Source organism: Mastigoproctus giganteus, chromosome 7 (genome assembly GCF_048544385.1).
Source record: "Mastigoproctus giganteus isolate SK-2022 chromosome 7, ASM4854438v1, whole genome shotgun sequence".
Classification (NCBI taxonomy): Eukaryota; Metazoa; Arthropoda; class Arachnida; order Uropygi; family Thelyphonidae; genus Mastigoproctus; species Mastigoproctus giganteus.
In genome coordinates, this window is record NC_143581.1 from 157,182,103 (window position 1) to 157,202,118 (window position 20,016).

General features: G+C 37.4%; 1 protein-coding gene across 1 annotated transcript in view; it reads right to left on the reverse strand.

Moving 5' to 3' along the window:
• The window catches only part of LOC150083274 (serine incorporator 5-like), a 217,594-nt gene that overhangs the window by 158,533 nt on the left and 39,045 nt on the right, over positions 1–20,016 (reverse strand). Inside the window, exon 3 of the mRNA XM_090378456.1 lies at positions 19,231–19,404. Coding sequence (XP_090234582.1) covers positions 19,231–19,404 — 174 coding nt within the window. The remainder of the gene's footprint in view (positions 1–19,230; positions 19,405–20,016) is intronic.

The following is a 20,016-nucleotide window of genomic DNA, read 5'->3' on the forward strand; positions in this document are numbered from 1 at the left end:
TCAGTCATAGTGGAGGTCAGCAACTTAAATAAGTTCAAAACAGAATTAGACAAACATTTGGAATGAATGGATGAGTGAAATGGGGTGTTTTTTTTTTTTTTTTTTTTTGGCTGAGGCTATATAAGCTTGCTTTCTTGCATCATGTTCCCTACCAATGCTAATATTGATGAAGGCATATCTATCAGGCTTAATGTCCAAGTCTGCAGATGATACAAAGGTTGGCAGGGTTGTTAATGACAGTATGCTACTGCAACAGGATCTAGTAAAGTTGGGCAGAAGGACTGAGAAGTGGCAACTGAAATTCAAAATTGACAAATGTGAAATACTGCATATGGGTAGAAGTAACCAAAGAGAAACATACCAACTCTGTGGGACTACACTCCGGGTGGTAGAGAATGAAAGAGACCTGGGGTGAATTGTACAGTCAGATATGAAGTTTTCTGAGCAGTGCACAACCTACACAGATCATGAGGTCTCGTCAATGATATACAGGAATTTTGCTAGTAGGGAAAAGGGGGAGTTATCCATTTGTAAAAGGCAATGGTCCGGCCGTGCCTTGAGTACTGCGTACAAGGATCTATTGGAGAGTTGCTAGAACGAGTACAGAGAAGGACAATAACATTGGTGAGTAGAACATCAGGGGTCCTCTTTCCAAGAAAGGCCTAAATTCTGCAAATTTCAGCATCTGGAGACTAAGCACCTGCGAGGTGATTTGATTGAGGTATATAAGGCCCTGAATGGGTTGAACAGGTTCAATGCTGATTCTTGCTCAGATTACAAACCTGAGGTGGCATAAATGCAAATTGAGGAAAGACAGTTATAGAATAGATGTGCAGAAATTTCACTTTAAATTCAAGGAAGAACTGGACAAACGTTTAGAGCAAACGGATGTGTGAAATGGGATTTTTTTGGCTGATGCTGTATAAGCTTGCTTTCTTGCATCATATGCCCCAACTAATGCTAATAACAAATTTATTCATTTTGATATCAATCTGGGGGTTAATTAAAACGTTTTATGAGGTGATATGCCAAAATAAGCTATGCCAGTAGTATTTCTATAAGTTGAATTTTTGTTGTTGGCTCCAGACACAAGCCTAGCTCAGAGAGATTAAAAGCAGTTGAATGTTTGATAAAAAATGAAAAAACTCATGCAAATTCTACAGCTTTTTTTTTTTTTTTTTTTTTGGGAGGGGATATTCAGTCATTTTTTGTGAATTTTTGCATGGAAATGCCAATTTTTTAGCATCTTTTTTTCAAGTTTAAATGAACTTTAACCAATCGGCATGTGCAATGTTCACTCCCATAAAAACAGTCCATGAAAAGAAAAAAAAAAAAAGAAAAAAAAAGCCAATGCCTGTAACATAAAACAGATTGCTTTTATTGTTGTTGTTGTTTGGTTTTTTAGGAGCATTAGCAGCTTAGGCCATATTGCTCCGGGATATGCGGTGGTCATTCCCTGACCTTTCCGCATCATCCATATTTGGTGGTGACAGGCTCGAACCCCGGTCTAATCAAGAAGCGTGTGCTACGCACTGCTGCTCCTTCCCACCTGGCTACGGAGGCGCCTATTGCTTTTATTAGCATTAGCAATTAGTAAAGGCAAATGATGCAAGAAAGTAAGCTTATAGAGCATTAGCAAAAAAAAAAAAAAAAAAAAACCCTTCCCATGGTCTTGTCTGACCGATTTGATTGGATACTATGATGTGGTCACAAAGGAACAAAAATAATTTTGATATCATATACTTGGATTTCAGGAAAGCTTTTAATACCGTTGCACATGGAAGACTGCTGTACAAATTGGAGAGGTATGGCATTAGGGGTAAGTTGCTACAATGAATAGAGGGATTGTTGAGTGGGAGATGACAGAGAGTGGTAATCAATGGACACTGCTCTTTGAGGACAAATGTTATTAGTTGAGTTTTCCAGGGTTCGGTGTTGGGCCCATTGTTGTTTTGTACATTTATCAATGATATTGATGAAGGTATATCAGGTTTAATGTCCAAGTTTGCAGATGATACAAAGGTTGGTAGGGTTGTTAACGACAGTAAAGACAGTATGCTACTCCAACTGGATCTAGATAAGTTGGGCAAATGGGCTAAAAAGTGGCAGCTGAAGTTTAACATTGACAAATGCAAAGTACTGCATATGGGTAACAATAACCGAAGAGAAACGTACGAACTGTGTGGTACTACAATCAGAGAAGTGGAAAGTGAAAAAGACCTAGGGGTAATTGTGCAGTCAAATATGAAGTTCACTGAGCAGTGCAGAGGGGCTGCCAGGGCAGGTCATGGAGTCTTGTCAATGATATATAGGAATTTTGCTAGCAGGGACAGGGAGGTGATTATCCTGTTATATAAGGCAATGGTCAGGCCACACCTAGAGTACTGTGTACAAGTCTAGAAGCCTCATTTTAGGAAGAATTTAGAGCTGCTAGAACGAGTACAAAGAATGGCAAAAAGATTGGTGAGGGGAACAAAGGGGGTGTCTTACCAAGAAAGGCTTAAGTTCTGCAAATTTGAGCGCCTGAAGAGTAGGCACTTGCGAGGTGATCTGATTGAGGTGTATGAGGCCTTGAATGGGTTGAGCAAGCTGAATGCTGATGGGATTCTTCCTCTTGCTCAGATTAAGAACCTGAGGGGCCACAGATTCAAATTGAGGAAAGATAGTAGAAGAACAGATGTGTGGAAATTTGCGTTTAGCCAGCGGGTAGTTGATTAGCGGAACAGACTTCCATCTTTTGTTGTTAGTAGTATTAGTAAAATAATAAAAGGGGTTTACCTCAATATAGTGTGTAGAACACTTCCGTATGATACCCTCCAGAAATTAAAACAGAAAAAACTAAAAAATCGACAACTTACCGGTACATCAGAGTAAAATATAAATAATTTAAATAATCAATTTAACACAAATCAAATCAATTTAAAACAATTAAAAATCAAATTAACGCAATTAAACGAATCTAACGAAAATATTCAAAACGATTTTTTCGTTAGATTCGTTAGATATTTTCGTTAGATTTGTTTAATTGCGTTAATTTGATTTTTAATTGTTTTAAATTGATTTGATTTGTGTTAAATTGATTTTTAAATTATTTATATTTTACTCTAATGTACCGGTAAGTTGTCGATTTTTTAGTTTTTTCCGTTTTAATTTCTGGAGGGTATCATACAGAAGTGTTCTACGCACTATATTGAGGTAAACCCCTCTTATTATTTTCTAATATTATTATCAACGTAGAACATATTGAGTAGTACAACTCTGATTCATACTATCTAATCTTTTGTTGTGAAAGTAGATAGCCTAAATAAATTTAAGGTTCAGCTGGACAGGCATTTCGAACGAATGGAGAGGTGAAATGGGAGGGGGTTTTTTTGGTTGATGCTGCATAAGCTAGCTTTCTTGCATCGCATGCCTCTACTATTGCTAATTTCACCAATCCATTCATCCCAAATGTTTGTCTTGTTCTGCCTTGAATTTATTTTAGCTATCAACTTCCACAACAACAGATGGAAGTTTGTTCCAGCAATCGAAAAAAGGCAAACTTCTGCACATCCAATCTACAACTGTCTTTCCTCAGTTTAAATCTATGCCCCCTCAGGATTGTAATCTGAGCAAGAGGAAGAATCCCATCAGCATTGAGCCTGCTCAATGCATTCAAGTCCTTATATGCCTCAATTAGATCACCTTGTAGGTGTCTAGTCTCCAGAAGCTGCAATTTGCAGAACTTAGGTCTTTCTTCATAAGAGCACCCCTTTGTTCCCTTCACCAGTCTTGGCGCACTTCTCTGTACTTGTTCTAGCAACTCTACATCTAAAATGAGGCTTCGAAACCTGTATGCAGTACTCAAGGTGTGGGCTGACCACTGCCTTATACAACGGAGAAAATCACCTCTTTATCCCTGCTCACAAAATTCCTTTATATCACTGATAAGACCCCATGACCTACTCTGAGAGCCTGTCTGCAATGCTTAGAAAACTTCATATCTGACTGCACAATTACTGCCAGGTCTCTTGTCTCTTTCATTCTACACTACCCTGAGTGTAATACTACCCAGTTGTACATTTCTCTGGGGATACTGCTACCCACATGCAGTACTAAGGCCTGACGTAGCCGAGTGGTCAGGAGCGAGAGTGCATAGCACGCGTTCTTTGAGTGGACGGAGGTTCAAGCCCGTGACTACTAAATACGATAAATATTTGTATTGACGATTTATTGTAACTCTACTGACTTGGTTGTCGTGCCGGAGTATAAACAGAAAATGTATTTATTTTAGGCCTGACGTAGCCCAGTGGTCAGGAGCGAGAGTGCATAGCACGTGTTCCTTGAGTGGACCGGGGTTCAAGCCCGTGACTACTAAATACGATAAATATTTGTATTGACGATTTATTGTAAACTCTACTGACTTGGTTGTCGTGCCGGAGTATAAACAGAAAATTTATTTATTTTATTTACTCTGCATTTGTCAATGTTAAATTTCAGTTGCCACTTCTCAGCCCATCTACCTAACTTATCTAAATACAGTTGGAGTAGCATCTTTACTGTCGTTAACAACCCTGCAAACTTTTGTATCATCGATAAATATACAAAACAACAATGGGCCCAATGCCAAACCCTGAGGGACACCACTAATAACATTAGTCCACGTAGAGCAGTACCCACTGATTACCACTCTCTGTCTTCTCCCACTCAACCATCCTGTTATCCACTGCAGCAACTTGCCCTTAATGCCATACTACTCGATACTTTATAGTAGTTTTCCATGTGCAACAGTATCAAACGCTTTCCTGAAATCCAAGTATATAATATCAAAATTATTTTTTGCATCCAGTTCCTTTGTGACCACATCATAGTATCCAATCAAACTGGTCAGACAAGACTTCCCCTTGACAAACCCATACTGTGTCTGAATTATTACTGCTGTCTTGTCTAGACAAAACAGCAATACTTCTCTAACCAGCAACTCCATTATTTTCCCTGGAACAGAAGTCAAACTAACAGGTCTGTAATTACTCGTGTCACCCTTTGATCCCACTTTGCGAACTGGAGATACATTTGCACATCTCCAGTCCGTGGGGACTTTCCCCAAGTCCAAGGATTCTCTCATAATTATGGCTAAGAGTAGTTGACAAGACCCCATGACTCTCTGCGACTTCATTTAATATAACTGGATAGATCCCATCTACCCCAGATGCCTTTCTGGTGTTTAACTTCAATAATATGAGATATTATTAAAACGATGCCTTTTACGCTACATACGTAGTTCAAATTTATGGGTTAACTATGGTGTATCTACACTGATATTATATACTTATAATTAGTGTACTACCATATAGTATATCATGTTAAATAAATGTTTTCCAGCATAATTTTTTTTTTCATTCTCAAAGATCATTGTCATGTATATGCACTTAATTTTATATTATTAAGCAACATCGCTTATAAAATCTATAAATATTTTATAATAAAATTTCAGAACTATTATACGATTTCAGAGAATATAGACTTAGTGGTTTGCAATAAAAATACAGTGGGGCCCCAACATCCGATTGTAATTCGTTCCACAAAACCCACTGTATGTTGAAACTATTGTGTTGAAACTAATAGTGCATTGATTTCTTGTAATTCGTTCCCAAAAAAACACACAAAATAGGTATTTCTTATATGTTATACTTCATTTTCACATTAAAAATTAGTGTTTTATAAAGATTATTTAATAAATAGTCATAAAACATCTTAAAATAGAAAAACAAATAATAAATTAGCATTTACCCTAGACTTAAAATGCAGGGCTGATGAAATCAATGGTAGCATAGTGGTGATGGAACTATATCAAGCATCAGGTGTCTTTTCAGTCTTTTGTTGCTACTGGCAAAGGAACTGTCTAAAGTGGACTGTTTTTACGACTTTTTTTGTAGCTTCCTGATGTAAGGAATGTCTTTATCTTCCATTCTGCACATCACGAGTTCAGTGTTTTCAATGTCAGAGTGTTTTTTTACTGCTTCTCTTAAACGCTCTCAACAAGAAATGACAGTCTTCAACTCCTCAGCTGACACTTTTTGGGTGTTTTTTTCTTCCTCTTCCTCTTTAGTGTCACTCTCCGTAATTTTCTCCAACTCTTGTAACTCCTCTGCTGTTAGTTCACGCCCATGAGCATCAGTAAGGTCGTCCACATCCTCTTCGCCAACCTCCAGACCCACTGATTTATCAAGAGTAGCAATATCATTTGTCAAATCACCATCATCTTCAAATCCTTCAATGTTATGGATAATTAAAGGCCAGATGTTTTTCAAGACTGAATTTAAGCACCTGGTGGAAACATCATTCCAAGAACTTACAATCAGCCTCACACAATCCAACATCTTGAACTTCGACCTCTAAAAATCTTTGAAGATGACAGCATTTTCACCAGAGGTCGCTGCAAAGCAACTTGCAAACATTTTCATGGTGTAGATTTTCTTGAAGTTTGCAATCACTTGCTGGTCCATTGGTTGAAAAAGAGGGGTGATGTTGGGTGGCAGAAATTTGACTTGTCAAATTATGCCTCAAGAGATTGAACAGGGTTGAGATCATGGCTTGGCGCATTAGCCAGCAGGAGCGGTGCCTTCACCGGAGCTTATTTTTCTTATAACTCTTCACTGAAGGAAAGAAAACTCCAAGCTCCCATTCATTGAAGACATATTCTGTAACCCAGGCCTTCTTGTTACTGTACCAAAACACTCCCAGCATGCCTTTGTCGACCTTTTGTTGTTTAAATACTCTGGGGGTGTTAGAGCAATACACAAGCAAAGGCTTCAGCTTAAAATCTCAAGAGGCATTGGCACCCAACAGAGGAGAGAGCCTATCTTTCAAAGACTTGTGTCTACGCAAACTAGCCTCATTCTTAGTGATGTACGTTCTCCTGGGCTTCCAGAAGAGGCTAGTTTCGTAAATGTGAAAAACCTGCTGGGAAAGATAACCTTCCTGATCAACAAACTATTGGAATTCAATTTTAAAGGTCTCAGCTGTGTTTTTATCAACACTGGACCTCCCCATGCCTTTCAACACTTTTGATATTCGCCCTTTTTTTGAAGTGCTCGAACTACTCTCTGCTGGCTTTAAAGTCTTCAAAGTGCACAGCACTGCCACTGCTTGATGGAGCTTTAAGTTTCAGATCATCATAAATCTGAAACAATCATACAGTAATGTTCCGCAGTCCATGCATTGAACAATAAAAAAGATGCTAATTGGTTGAGAACAATTGTATGAATGATGTTCCATGCGGCACGCATTAGAAAATTTTAACCCATGTATTGTTCAATCTATATCGGAAAGCCATCGGTACCTGAAAATATCATCGGTCCTTAAAATAAATGATCGTATGGAAGGTATATCGTTTCCTGTGGATATCGGATGTCGATGCCACTGTATTATGTTGAAAAGCATTCACGAGCTAAAAAAGGTTGGGAACTGCTGGCCTAGTTCTTTCTTGAATTTATTCAAACTCTCCACCTCGACAACACTAGATGAAATATATTCCAAGAGTGAACAGTCAATTTTTAGAAGTGTTTTACAAAATTTTTCCGAAATTGTTTACTTTATAGTTATAAATTACTTTGTATATATTCAATTTTAATTGAGAATGATCATATTTTTAATTTGAATTTTTTCAGAATAATAAAAATTAACTGTATCCCAGAGAATACCCTTGTGGATCAGACAACCCAGTGACAATCCCAAAGGCAGAATGTGCTGGTCCCACAGAACAATATAATGCGCAAAAAGGATAGATCACTTATTGAATGCAAAAATGCAACAAGCCTTCATTATATGATGATTTGCACATAATTATTTCAACTGACTCACCAATACGGTTTCTGATTCAGTTATCTGGAACTTCATATAGTACAGTACAGCTGTTGGAATTCAAAGAAGTTACCTGACAATTTCTTCAATGTGACACCATGCCAGTGAATGCTGTACAGTATACTCAAACTTTAAATATGCAGTTGGAATTTAGTGTGTAATGCCATAATATACTGTACTTTTAATATTGATTTTTTACTTCACTGTACAGTATTTCTGTATGATGATATTTCAATTCACCATATTCAGCGGCAAAACTACCATACCAACAGGATTGCCACAAATGGGGACAGTGGGGATAAAGGAATATTGCATTGCAGTAGCCCTTGTTCCCAAAATTAATACTGAACTGGGCTGGCAACTTAATTATCAATGAATGATGAAGTAGATGTTATTCAACAGGAAATCCAAAAGTACTTTCTAAAATTATCATGGGAATAAATTAAAGTGGCAATGCCTTTTTATTTTTTATTTTTTTATTATTATTATTTTGAAACAGGTCTAGAAAATGCTAACTATTTAATCAATTTTAACAACTCTATATGACACATCACTCATATTATGATCCTCTATGTTTATTCTAAAATAAAGGATTTCAGCAGATGCAGAAAGAATGTTTAGTTCTGTAGGGACATTATTTCAAAGGACAAGGAAAATTATCTCCTCTCTTGTTAATTATCAATTTTTTTTTAACATAACTGCTTTTCATGAAATAACAAGTTACTTTTTTCTAAGATTAACTTAACAAAACTTAATTACCTTTATCAGCCAACTAACTTAACTCAATTGGTCTTACACACCAACCTGGTATCAGGTAAATAACAGATATACTACTGACTCACTCTATACTACAAATAATGAGCACAATCAAATGAACAAGTGATTAAGGCAGAATTTTTTAGTGCATTCTATTGATTTTGCATTCAGATTGAAACCTACTGAATAACAGTTTAATTGTTTAACAACAGAACGATCGGTAATACATTTCAGTCACATGCTCCAATCACTACCATTACACTTTGCAACAGCAAGCAGGGTCACTATTAGCCGTAATCACATGTGGCTTACCTTTCAAGAAGAAAGGTAGAGATAGAGACCATATGTGGATTTTAAAGAGTGAAAAGGACCTGGAGCAGGGCAGACGGTCTGCAAGAGCAAGAGTAGCCCATGGTGTCTTGTCAATGATATACATGAATTTTTCTAGCAGGGATAAGGAGGTGATTATCCCCTTGTATAAGGCAATTGCCAGGCCACACCTTGAGTACTTTATACAGGTCTGGAGGCCTCATTTTAAGAAGGATGTGGAGCTGTTGGAACGAGTACAGAGAAGGGCAACAAGATTAGTGAATGGAACAAAGGGTTGCTCTTACGAAGAAAGGCTAAAGTTTTGCAAATTACAGTGTCTGGAGACTAGGCACCTGTGAGGTAATCTGACTGAGGTGTATAAAGCCTTGAATGGTTTGAGCATGCTCAATGCTGATGGGATTCTTCCTCTTGCTCAGAATAATCGCCTGAGATGGCATAAATTCAAATTGAGGAAAGGCAGTTGTAGGATAGATGTGTGGAAGTTTGCCTTTAGCCAGCAGGTAGTTGATTGCTTTAACAAACTTCCATCTGTCGCTGTAGAAGTGGATAACTTAAACAGATTCAAGGCAGAACTAGACTTTTGGAGTGGGTGGATGAGTGAAATGAGGAGTGTGTGTGTGTGTGTGTGTGTGTGTGTGTGTGTGTGTGTGTGTGTGTGTGTGTGTGTGTGTTTTGGCTGATGCTATAAGCTTGCTTTCTTGCATTATGTGCCCTTGCTAATGCAAAGACAATGTGTATGCAATGTATAATAATTAGGTGCATTAACATATATGCAAAATGTGCCTATTGACTTTACCATGTCCATCCATCTGCATGCAACAACTGAACTCCCATTGGTCAGATTTTCATGAAATTTTACATTCGGGCCTTTCAAAAAGATTTATCAAGACTTTCCAAATTACTTTTTATTTTTTTCATATATACCACATAGATTATCCATATAGCATATATTGTAATTGAAGTAGTAGTTGGAGGAATGGATAGGCAATGTGATAAATGTACAGAAAAAAACTTTTTCTTCGCACATAAAAGTTGCTTTTAACTGTTTTTTTTTATATAAATCATCAATTATCACTAGTTGGTAACATGCCTGAAATGTAAAATATTGCACGTGTATTTACACCGATATTATATAGTTAATTATCAAAACCCATAAGGATTATGCCTAGTGCATTTAATTTTCCAAATACATTACCACCACACCCTTTTGGCATCTCTCATAATGTGGATATAACTTCGCAACTGAGATGGCTTGTTGTATTACCTGGGTACCTACCCGCCCACTGATGACGAAGCCAATGAGCTTCGAAACGATTGTCTGGGTGGTGGTACCACTGAAAATAAATAACAGTAGTCTTCTCTACTAGAGAAGCGTTATTTATTTGAAGTAATTCAATACTAGCTATCTTGTTGTGAAGGCAACCACATTATGAGATACAATTAAAACGATGCCTTCTACGCTACAAACGTAGTTGAAATTTATGGGTTAACTATGGTGTATTTACACCGATATTATATAGTAAAATATTGCATACATTAATTAACTTTTACTAATTTTAACTTATTGAACTAATAGTGTCCAATTGGTTAAATAAAATTATAATTGATTGTGCTTTATGTTTGTTTCTATCACTGTAACTTTGATCATTAGTTATTTTCCTTTTTGTGAGTATAATTACAGCAAACAGTTTGTTTTTTTTATAAGTTGCATATAAGCAATAAAAAAAAATCAATAGAGAAATTTCTCTACATTGACTATACTCTGGCTCCAGAAAGCTAAATTATGCTTGTATGCACAGCACATTTATGTCAATTCTTCTATTCCACTTAAATGGCTATTATGCAATTCTGATGTACTGTTGTCTGATATCCTTCCAGTAAAGATATCAATGACACATTGTCAGTCATTCTGACCAAATACCACATTTATTTTTGCACCTTTTGTATTGTGCTGAACATAATATAACCAACTGTCATGCTGAACATAATATAATCAACTGTCATGTTTCTATAAGTAGCTTATAGACCTAGTCAGAATCCTTAGTTTATTCTGAATTAAGACAGCGAGATTTGGAAATTAATTAATACTTAAGGGTCCGTAGATTTACCGTTCGTAACTTGCCGCCATTGTTATACGACACAACGTTATATCCTGAATTGATAGCGTAAGCTTAGTATAGTACAGTATGTAATATAATATTGTCAATTAATCAGTAAAATCTATTAATTTTGTTAAACATCGTTGTCAATTAAATTGTACTTTTAAATAAATACATATAACGACTTAGATTACAAACGTAACAATTAATTAATACATAACTTGATATGGAAGTTATATAGATGGAACTCTTAGATAATACTCGATACTGAAAAATATATATAGTGTTATAACTGTTTTGGGATACAAGTTTAGGGTTATAATTTTGTACTAAAATTAAAATTTTATTGAAATTAAATCGAAATCATAACTCAGACCAGAGCAGCAAAGCAGAAGGCTCAAGCTAATGGGAGTGCTGTGGCTCAGGGGAGAACTGAGGGAGGCAGTTGGCCAATGAATCACAGCCTTTTAAAATGCACTGCTTGCATGATGTTTGTGGAGCAATCGGGTACAGGACATGATATTGCCATGGGGGATGTCTTTGTGAGTGCGCAATGCAAGGAGTGTAACGAAATCAATGAGACAACTCAGTGCTGTTATGGGCCTATATGAGAGCTTGAAGGACAGGGTGGATGCTCTCAAAGGATCTAAATTGAGGGGCCCATCAAGCTCTCAGCTGCCCACATCAACGCCAGAGCTTGCACTTGGTCATCGCGCAACACAGCAGCAACCGCCATGGCAGAACGCGCTGGTCCCACAGGAACTAGTAGTCGTTGATGACTCTATTGTCAGAGAAATGGAGAACATGCTTTCAGCATGTTCTCCATTTCTCTGACAATACAGCCTTTGCATTTTGCAGTGCATTTTAAAAGTCTGTGCCAATCACAGCCTTTTAAAATGCACTGCATGCATGATGTTTGTGGAGCAATCGGGTACAGGACATGATATTGCCATGGGGGATGTCTTTGTGAGTGCGCAACGCAAGGAGTGCAACGAAATCAATGAGACAACTCAGTGTTGTTATGGGCCTATATGAGAGCTTGAAGGACAGGGTGGATGCTCTGGAAGGATCTAAATTGAGGGGCCCATCAAGCTCCCAGCTGCCCACATCAACGCCAGGGCTTGCACTTGGTCATCGCGCAACACAGCAGCAACCCCCAAGGCAGAATGCGCTGGTCCCACAGGAACTAGTAGTTGTTGATGACTCTATTGTCAGAGAAATGGAGAACATGCTTTGAAAAAAGGATAGGTGGAACAGGACCAAGGTATGTCTCCCAGCGGCAAAGGTTGATGACATTGCAGAGCGGATATCATCTTTTAAGGGCACAAAAGGTGATATAGTTGTACACGTTGGCACTAATGATATTAAGAGTAGGAGACTGGCAGAATTACTTAACAAATACAGGTCACTGTTGAGAAAAAGCCGTGAATAAGGTTGAATTTAAAAGTGTCTGCAATTCTGCCCAGACACGACAAGAGGGAGAATATGATGAGAGCCTTGTCGATCAATTTGGCCCCGGAAAGACTGTGCAAGGCTCAAGGGTAGAATTTTTTTCAGCCTAGTCTGTACTTGTTAACAGGAGAGACTGCTTTTACAGGGATGGGATACGCTAAAATAGAAAGGGCGCAAGAATATTTGCTGATACTATCGAGGCAGTGTTAGGTGGGTCGGAAAACTGCTAGCTTGGGGGTATACAAGGACTAATAGATTACCAGTAACCACTGGGAGAGGTGAAAGTGATTCTTGCAGTGCTTCAATTGGAATGAGCAGCAGCCTGGAAAACAAGATGCAGGATAATTCAGAGACTGCTGGGAGTCATTGCAGTACAAGTAAACACACGGGTTGTGTTAGGGTAGCTAAGAATAGGAACAGGTGCATGTATACTTGCATGTACACCAATGCTAGGAATTTGGTAAATAAATTTGATGAATTTGAGGTATTGCTAAAAACATCAAAGGCAGATATTGTTGGGATATCAGAGATGTGGTGTCACACAGATATAAGGAATGCAGAACTGGAATTTGGGGAGTACAATGTGCACAGAAAGAATAGACAGGATAGGGAGGGAGGTGGGGTTATGTTATTAGTTTAGAAACACATAAAATCCAAGGAAGTGAAGCCAGTTGACATCGCTGGAGAGTGCAGTGTCGAATCAGTTTGGTGTGACATAAGCATTGGGAGATTAAAATTGAGAGTTGTTATTTGGTTTTTAGGAGCATTAGCAACTAAGGCCATATTGCTCCGGGATATGCGGTGGTCATTACCTGACCTTTCCGCATCCTCTATATTTGGTGGTGACAGGCTCGAACCCTGGTCTAATCAAGAAGCGTGTGCTATGCACTGCTGCTCCTTCCCACCTGGCTATGGAGGCGCCTCAAAATTGAGAGTAGGAGTGTGCTATAGGCCTAATGACTCTGATAAGTATAATAAGAAACTGTACAGGGAAATAGAGTGGGCAGTAAATCAGAGTGTCTTATAATGGGGGATTTTAATTTCCCAGATATTGACTGGAATTTGTGGGTTGGTCACTCACACACTAGCAAGGCTTTTGTGGATTTATTGGATGATTGTTTTCTACATCAGCATGTTCGGAAGGCAACTAGAGGGAGTAATACTCTTGATTTGATTATCAGTAGTGATTTTTCATGCATTAAGAATCTGCAGATAAAGGAACCACTAGGTGGCAGTGATCACAGTGTGCTGAAGTGGAATTTACTCAAAGAGGTAACTACCGTCGGGGGTAAAGGGAAGGGTTTTTGCTTCCGTAAAGGTGACTACGATGGTCTGAGACAGTATTTAAATTCTATACAGTGGGACCAACTGATGATGTTACTAACAGCAAATTCAAAATGGGAAGCATTCAAAGAACTTACCTAGGAAGCTACTAGGCTTTACATACCTACATGGATGTCAGATGAACTAATGAGACATGTGGCAGAAAAGGAAAAATGCATGGGATACATATAAATTAACAGGTGACACGGAAGCCTATGATAGATATCAGCTGGTCTGTAACCAAGTTACAAAGGAGGTTAGGCAGTTGAAGGCAGATTACGAGAAATCCTTGGCAAGGGATGCAAAGAAAAACAGCAAAGAGTTCTTTACTTATGTAAACTCTAGAAGGAAGGGGATGAATCAGATTGGTCCACTTGATATAGATGGTTCAACTGTTGATGATCCTGCTCAGGTAGCTAACAAACTAAATGAACATTTTGCATTGACATTCACACATGAGGAGATATTCAGCGAGGGGAATGCCAGATGTGTTTTCAACTCTGGCAGTAAGCTAGATAATCTTGTAATAACTGAGAGTAAAGTGGAGGAGAAATTGTTGAAGATAACCTGGGGTGGATGGGATCTATCCAGTTATATTAATGGAGGCAGCAAAGGAAGTAAGCAAACCCTTAGCCATAATTATGAGAGCTTCCTTGGACTCAGGGGAGGTACCCATAAACTGGAAATGTGCAAATGTGACCCCAATTCACAAAGGAGGGTCAAAGGCTGACACAAGTAATTATAGACCTGTGAGTTTAACTTCTGTTCCAGGAAAATCAATGGAGGCACTGGTTAAAGAAGCATTGCAGGATCATCTAGACAAGACTTAAATTATAGCTCAAACATAGTATGGGTTTGTTAAGGGAAAGTCTTGCCTGACCAATTTGATTGGATACTATGATGCAGTCACAAAAGAACTGGATGCAGGGAATAACTTTGATATTATATATTTGGTTCTTAGAAAGGCTTTTGATGCTGTTGCATATGGAAGACTGCTGCACAAATTGGAGCAGTGTGGCATTATAGGCAAATTGCTGCTATGGATAAAGGGGTGGTTGAGGGGGAGAAGACAGAGAGTGGTAATCAATGGACACTACTCATCGTGGACAAATGTTATTTGCGGAGCCCCTCAGGGTTCAGTGTTGGTCCATTATTGTTTTCTGTATTTATAAATGATATTGATGATGATATATCAAGCTTAATGTCAAAGTTTGCAGATGATGCAAAGGTTGGCAGAGTTGTTAAGGACACTACTGATGATATGCTGCTGCAACAGGATCTGGAAAAGTTGAGCAGATGGGCTGAGAGGTGGCAAATGAAGTTTAACATTGACAAATGTAAAGTACTACATATGGGAAACGGCAACCCCAGAGCAACGTATCAACTCTGTGGTACTACACTGACAGTGGTAGCGAATGAAAAGGACTTGGGGGTAATTGTGCCGGCAGATATAAAGTTCTCTGAGCAGTGCAGACGGGCTGCAAGAGTAGCTTATGGTGTCTTGTTCAATGATATACAGGAATTTTTCTAGCAAGGATAAAGAGGTGATTATTCCCTTGTATAAGGCAATGGTCAGGCCACACCTTGAGTACTGTTTACAGGTCTGGAGGCCTCATTTCAAGAAGGATGTAGAGCTGCTGGAACAAGTACAGAGAAGGGCAACAAGATTAGTGAATGGAACAAACGGTTGCTCTTACGACGAAAGGCTTAAGTTTTGAAAATTACAGCGTCTGGAGACTAGGCACAGGCGAGGTGATCTGATAGAGGTGTATAAAGCCTTGAATGGTTTGAGCATGCTCAATGCTGATGGGATCCTTCCTCTTGCTCAGAATAATCACCTGAGAGGGCATAAATTCAAATTGAGGAAAGACAGATGTAGGATAGATGTGCGGAAGTTTGCCTTTAGCCAGTGGGTAGTTTTTTTTTTTTTTTTATGAAAACCCCAAAAACAAAGGTATCAAAACCTATAGTACTTAGTACCGTGCATGGGTTGAAGGAGAAGTATAGGGGGAGAGGGATGCCGGAAACTTTGCTCTAGAGACTAAACATGGGTGTCACCACTTCAAGCCTCCAACAAGCAAAGTGGTGGTATTTCACCGGTTGATGAAAGTCATCTACCACGTTGGTGGAACAGACTTCCATCCCTTTTTGTGGAAGTTGATAGCCTAAATAAATTTAAGGCTCAGCTGGACAGGTATTTCGAATGAATGGAGGGGTGAAATGGAAGTGGGTTTTTTTTTTTTTTTTGGCTGATGCTGCATAAGCTTGCTTTCTTGCATCATATGCCTCTAGTAATGCTAATGTAATAGTTTTCAATGCATCTGTATATAGGCACTCCCCGGCTTATGTAATACTTGACTTACGGAAATTCGACTTTACGCAAGTTTTTGCTGGCCGGTGCAAAATTAAAAAAATCTTGGAAACGCATTTTGCATCCTGTAGAAATAAATAGAGGTATCGTGAAAATATCATAATGTGAACCCAATAACACATTGTTTTTTTTGGTAATTCGTTCCAAGACCTCAGAAGTTGAAGTTTTCACGATACCTCCATTTAATGTTTTGTTGTTTATCTCTCTAAAAGGTCATTTTTATAATGGAAATTGCACTACACTTTCATCATTATGATATGTTCCGTTATAAGAATAAATTTTGAATGCCTTTGTGATATTTTCTAAAACATATTTCTGGAGGTCACTACCATAAAACGATAAAAACTATTTGCACTTTCCAGTTTATTGGGCTTTTCTGTTAGTGCAATCTAAGATAATCAGGTGGTAAACTCAATTTTATTGCATTTGGAATAATACCGATAACTGGAATTCTGTGGGTTTTTACGTTACGGTATTACAGTGAAATGAGTTTCTATCACTGACATCTTCAATCATATAAAAAACAAAAATTAATTTTCAGAATCTTCTCTTCATTCCTATTTACTTATTACAATGGTGAAGGGAAGAAAGGGACCAATGGAAAGTGCAAGTGCTGGCAGTGCTAGGAAACAAAACAAAACTGATTTAGAAATGAAGATGATTAATTAAGAAGTATAAAGCAAGACAAAGTTTGTCATCTATTGCACGAAATTAAGTTTCGCTGCTTCAACAGTGAATACTATTTTGAGGGACAGTGCACGTATAAAAGAACACGTTAAAGGATAAACGCATTTAAGATCAACAGTGATCACAAAACAGCGTTCAGCAAAGATGGAAAAGCTATTAATAATACGGATGGAAAATCAGATTCAGAAGCATGTGCCCCTGAATCTAACAGCCATTCAAACAAGAAGTATTTATGAAAATAATGATAAGTACGGCAAACCCCAAGCCAAGTTCATGGTAAGCAATGGGTGGTTTAATAGGTTCAAGCATCACGCTGGTTTCCAAATCATTAAAGTATGCAGTGAGGTCGCCAGTGCTGATTCTGCAGCTGCAGAGAAATTTTGTGATGTGTTGGAGAAAACCCTTCTAAATCTCCACAGCGGCATGCTTATCAGCTGGAGAGTTAATTCTGGAAATGATGCTTGAAAAGTGAAACTTGCTGACATTATGCCTGTCTCCTCTCTCTTTTTGTAATTTTATAATTTTGAAATTTTTGTATCTTTGTACACTTTAGTAATTTTTCCTGCGCATGAGATAAAAAAAATTGAATAAATAATTCTATCTGCATGTTTGTTGAACATTTCTTTTTTGCTTCAATCAAATTCAGCAAGCATAGGTGCGAGTGCTGCATAAGCATTTAGGGAAATTCCGACATATAAAATTCGACTTGTGTAGAGTTCTGCGGAACGCAACCCTTAAATAAGTCAGGGAGCGGCTGTATTATAATTTTGCCATTCTAAATGATCTGAAAACGAATCAAAACTTAGCATTGTAAGTTTTCACTTGAATTCAGACATGTTTGATTAGATTGAGCTCATGATACTGTGGTAAATGAAGAACTTCATGGCCAGCCAAAGCAGCAATTGTTACAACTACATGGAAAACTGATCCTTTACCAAATTAACTATGTCCAGTAATTCTGGTTTAAGCTAACCAGAGCACCATGCTAAATTTCTGGAAGATAAGCGTGCTTGTATATCAGCTTTCATTGGAATATTTTCAAGACAAAAAGAATGATACAGAGCTTTGTTTAATACAATCACACAATTTGGCTGACTACTGGTACATAAATTTTCCTAAAATCATTCCGCTTGTAGACCAAACATGCATTTCTGTACCAGGAACATAGCCTGGTTCACTGCCAGCATGTAAAAGCATTGAACTCTCACCATTTTCAGAAGCCTCCACACATTTGGATAAGCCTCATAGTTCTGCTATATCATGTTTCTGCCATCCGTGGTAGTTGAGTCGCTCCATGCTTTGTTTTTTTTTTTGCATGATGGGCATTCATCTAAGTTTCCACCAAGTAATACATCTATTTCTCTTCAGCTCAATATTTTTTAATAGCCTGTAACTAACTGCTTGCAAACAATGATGTCATCCCATTTAATTAAATGCTTACGAGCATTTACATTTACTATGAACAAATCCAATTCTTTGAAATGTCCTGAGTCAAAATTAGACAGTTTTTTCATCATTTATTTTCTTTAATACTTTTGCAGCAATAAGAATATCATTCTTGTAGCAGATTTTGCATGATTTCATATAAACGGCTGAAAAGATAAGTTTGTTGTACCTCTGAAACAGTGTATGCTTATTAGTACTTGACAATGGCTTTTGGCAAGGCAACAGTCATAATACAAACTCCAGTTAATTTGCTTGCATTGCGGTGCCTCCGTAGCCAGGTGGGCAGGAGCACACGCTTCTTTATTAGACAGGGGTTTGAGCCCGTGACCACCAAATACGGAGGATGTGGAAAGGTCAGGGAATGACCACCACATATCCCCGGAGCAATATGGCCTTAGTTGCTAATGCTCCTAAAAACCAAATAACAACAGCTTGCATAGCTTGCAACAAACCATGTCACATTTGATGAAAAATATCAAAGTAAACATCATGTTAACATTTTTAATAGAGATAATATTTAATACAGAGAGAGAGAGAGAGAGAGAGAGAAACAATGGGTGCATAGCTGTGTGATGCTTTCAGTTAAATCACTGATTAATTAATTTTTTGCATCCTTTGTTTAATTATTAAAAATTAATTGTTTTATCATAAGCTGCAGTGTTTTGGGGTTTTACCTAAATTTTACAACTCACTTAAAAAGTAAAAAAAAAACTGCTAAAATTGGGTGAAACCAGAAAAATCAATGCCTTCCCTATCCTTATCTATGGAAGTTTACTTGTTAGTAAATTGATTTTACTAGTAAACAAAAAATTAAAAAAAAAAATCCATTTAAAAAAAACTAATAAAATTACAGTAATAAAAAACAATATTCATCAGAAACTTCACAAAAACTCTGAAATTTATTAAAGTTAAACAATGACTTACATTTTTCTACACATGGCATTATGGAAATAAATGAACATACTAAGCACAGACCACCATTAACTCCAATGAAAATTTTATTAGAAACACATCCTTCAAAGTGGATATAGCCTTTAGCTAGCATTACCAGTCCAATCACAACACCAGTATTGATCAGAAGGGCACATAAAACCATTGCTAAAATATGAAAGACAGAGAAGGAAAAAGCAAACGTAAATGAATACATATTTACAGAGTTCATATGGATTAATTAAAAAGAACATGATCAATGAAGCAATATTACACTTTTCTCTCCAAACACCAAAAATTAATGTAGGTATTACATAATTCTCATTACTCTCACTCCATGATAAAAAAATTTCTTTAATTCATCAATTTCAATTTCACCTCTGCTAGTTTCATGGTCATGTGCCACAAAGACAAAAATTAAAATTACTTTACAATACTCTCACTCCATCATGAAATAATTTCTTTAATTCATCACATTTCAAAACTTTTGCTGGTTTCATGGTCACATGCTATGTGACACAAACTAGAACACATTAAGTGAGCTATTCTTTGAATGAAAGCTTTGTAAATTAAACACGGTATCTTATATGGAAACAACCATAAAGAGAATTTCAAAGTAATGATTAAAAAAAATTATTGCATTAGACCTAACCAGGGGCAGTCTAAAAAAATTTTGGAAATCATTAAGCTTTAATTATCACGTAGCAACAGAAAAAAACATTATTCTGATCATGGAATTTATATGCCATTTTTTTTGTTATTATACAAAAACAACAAATG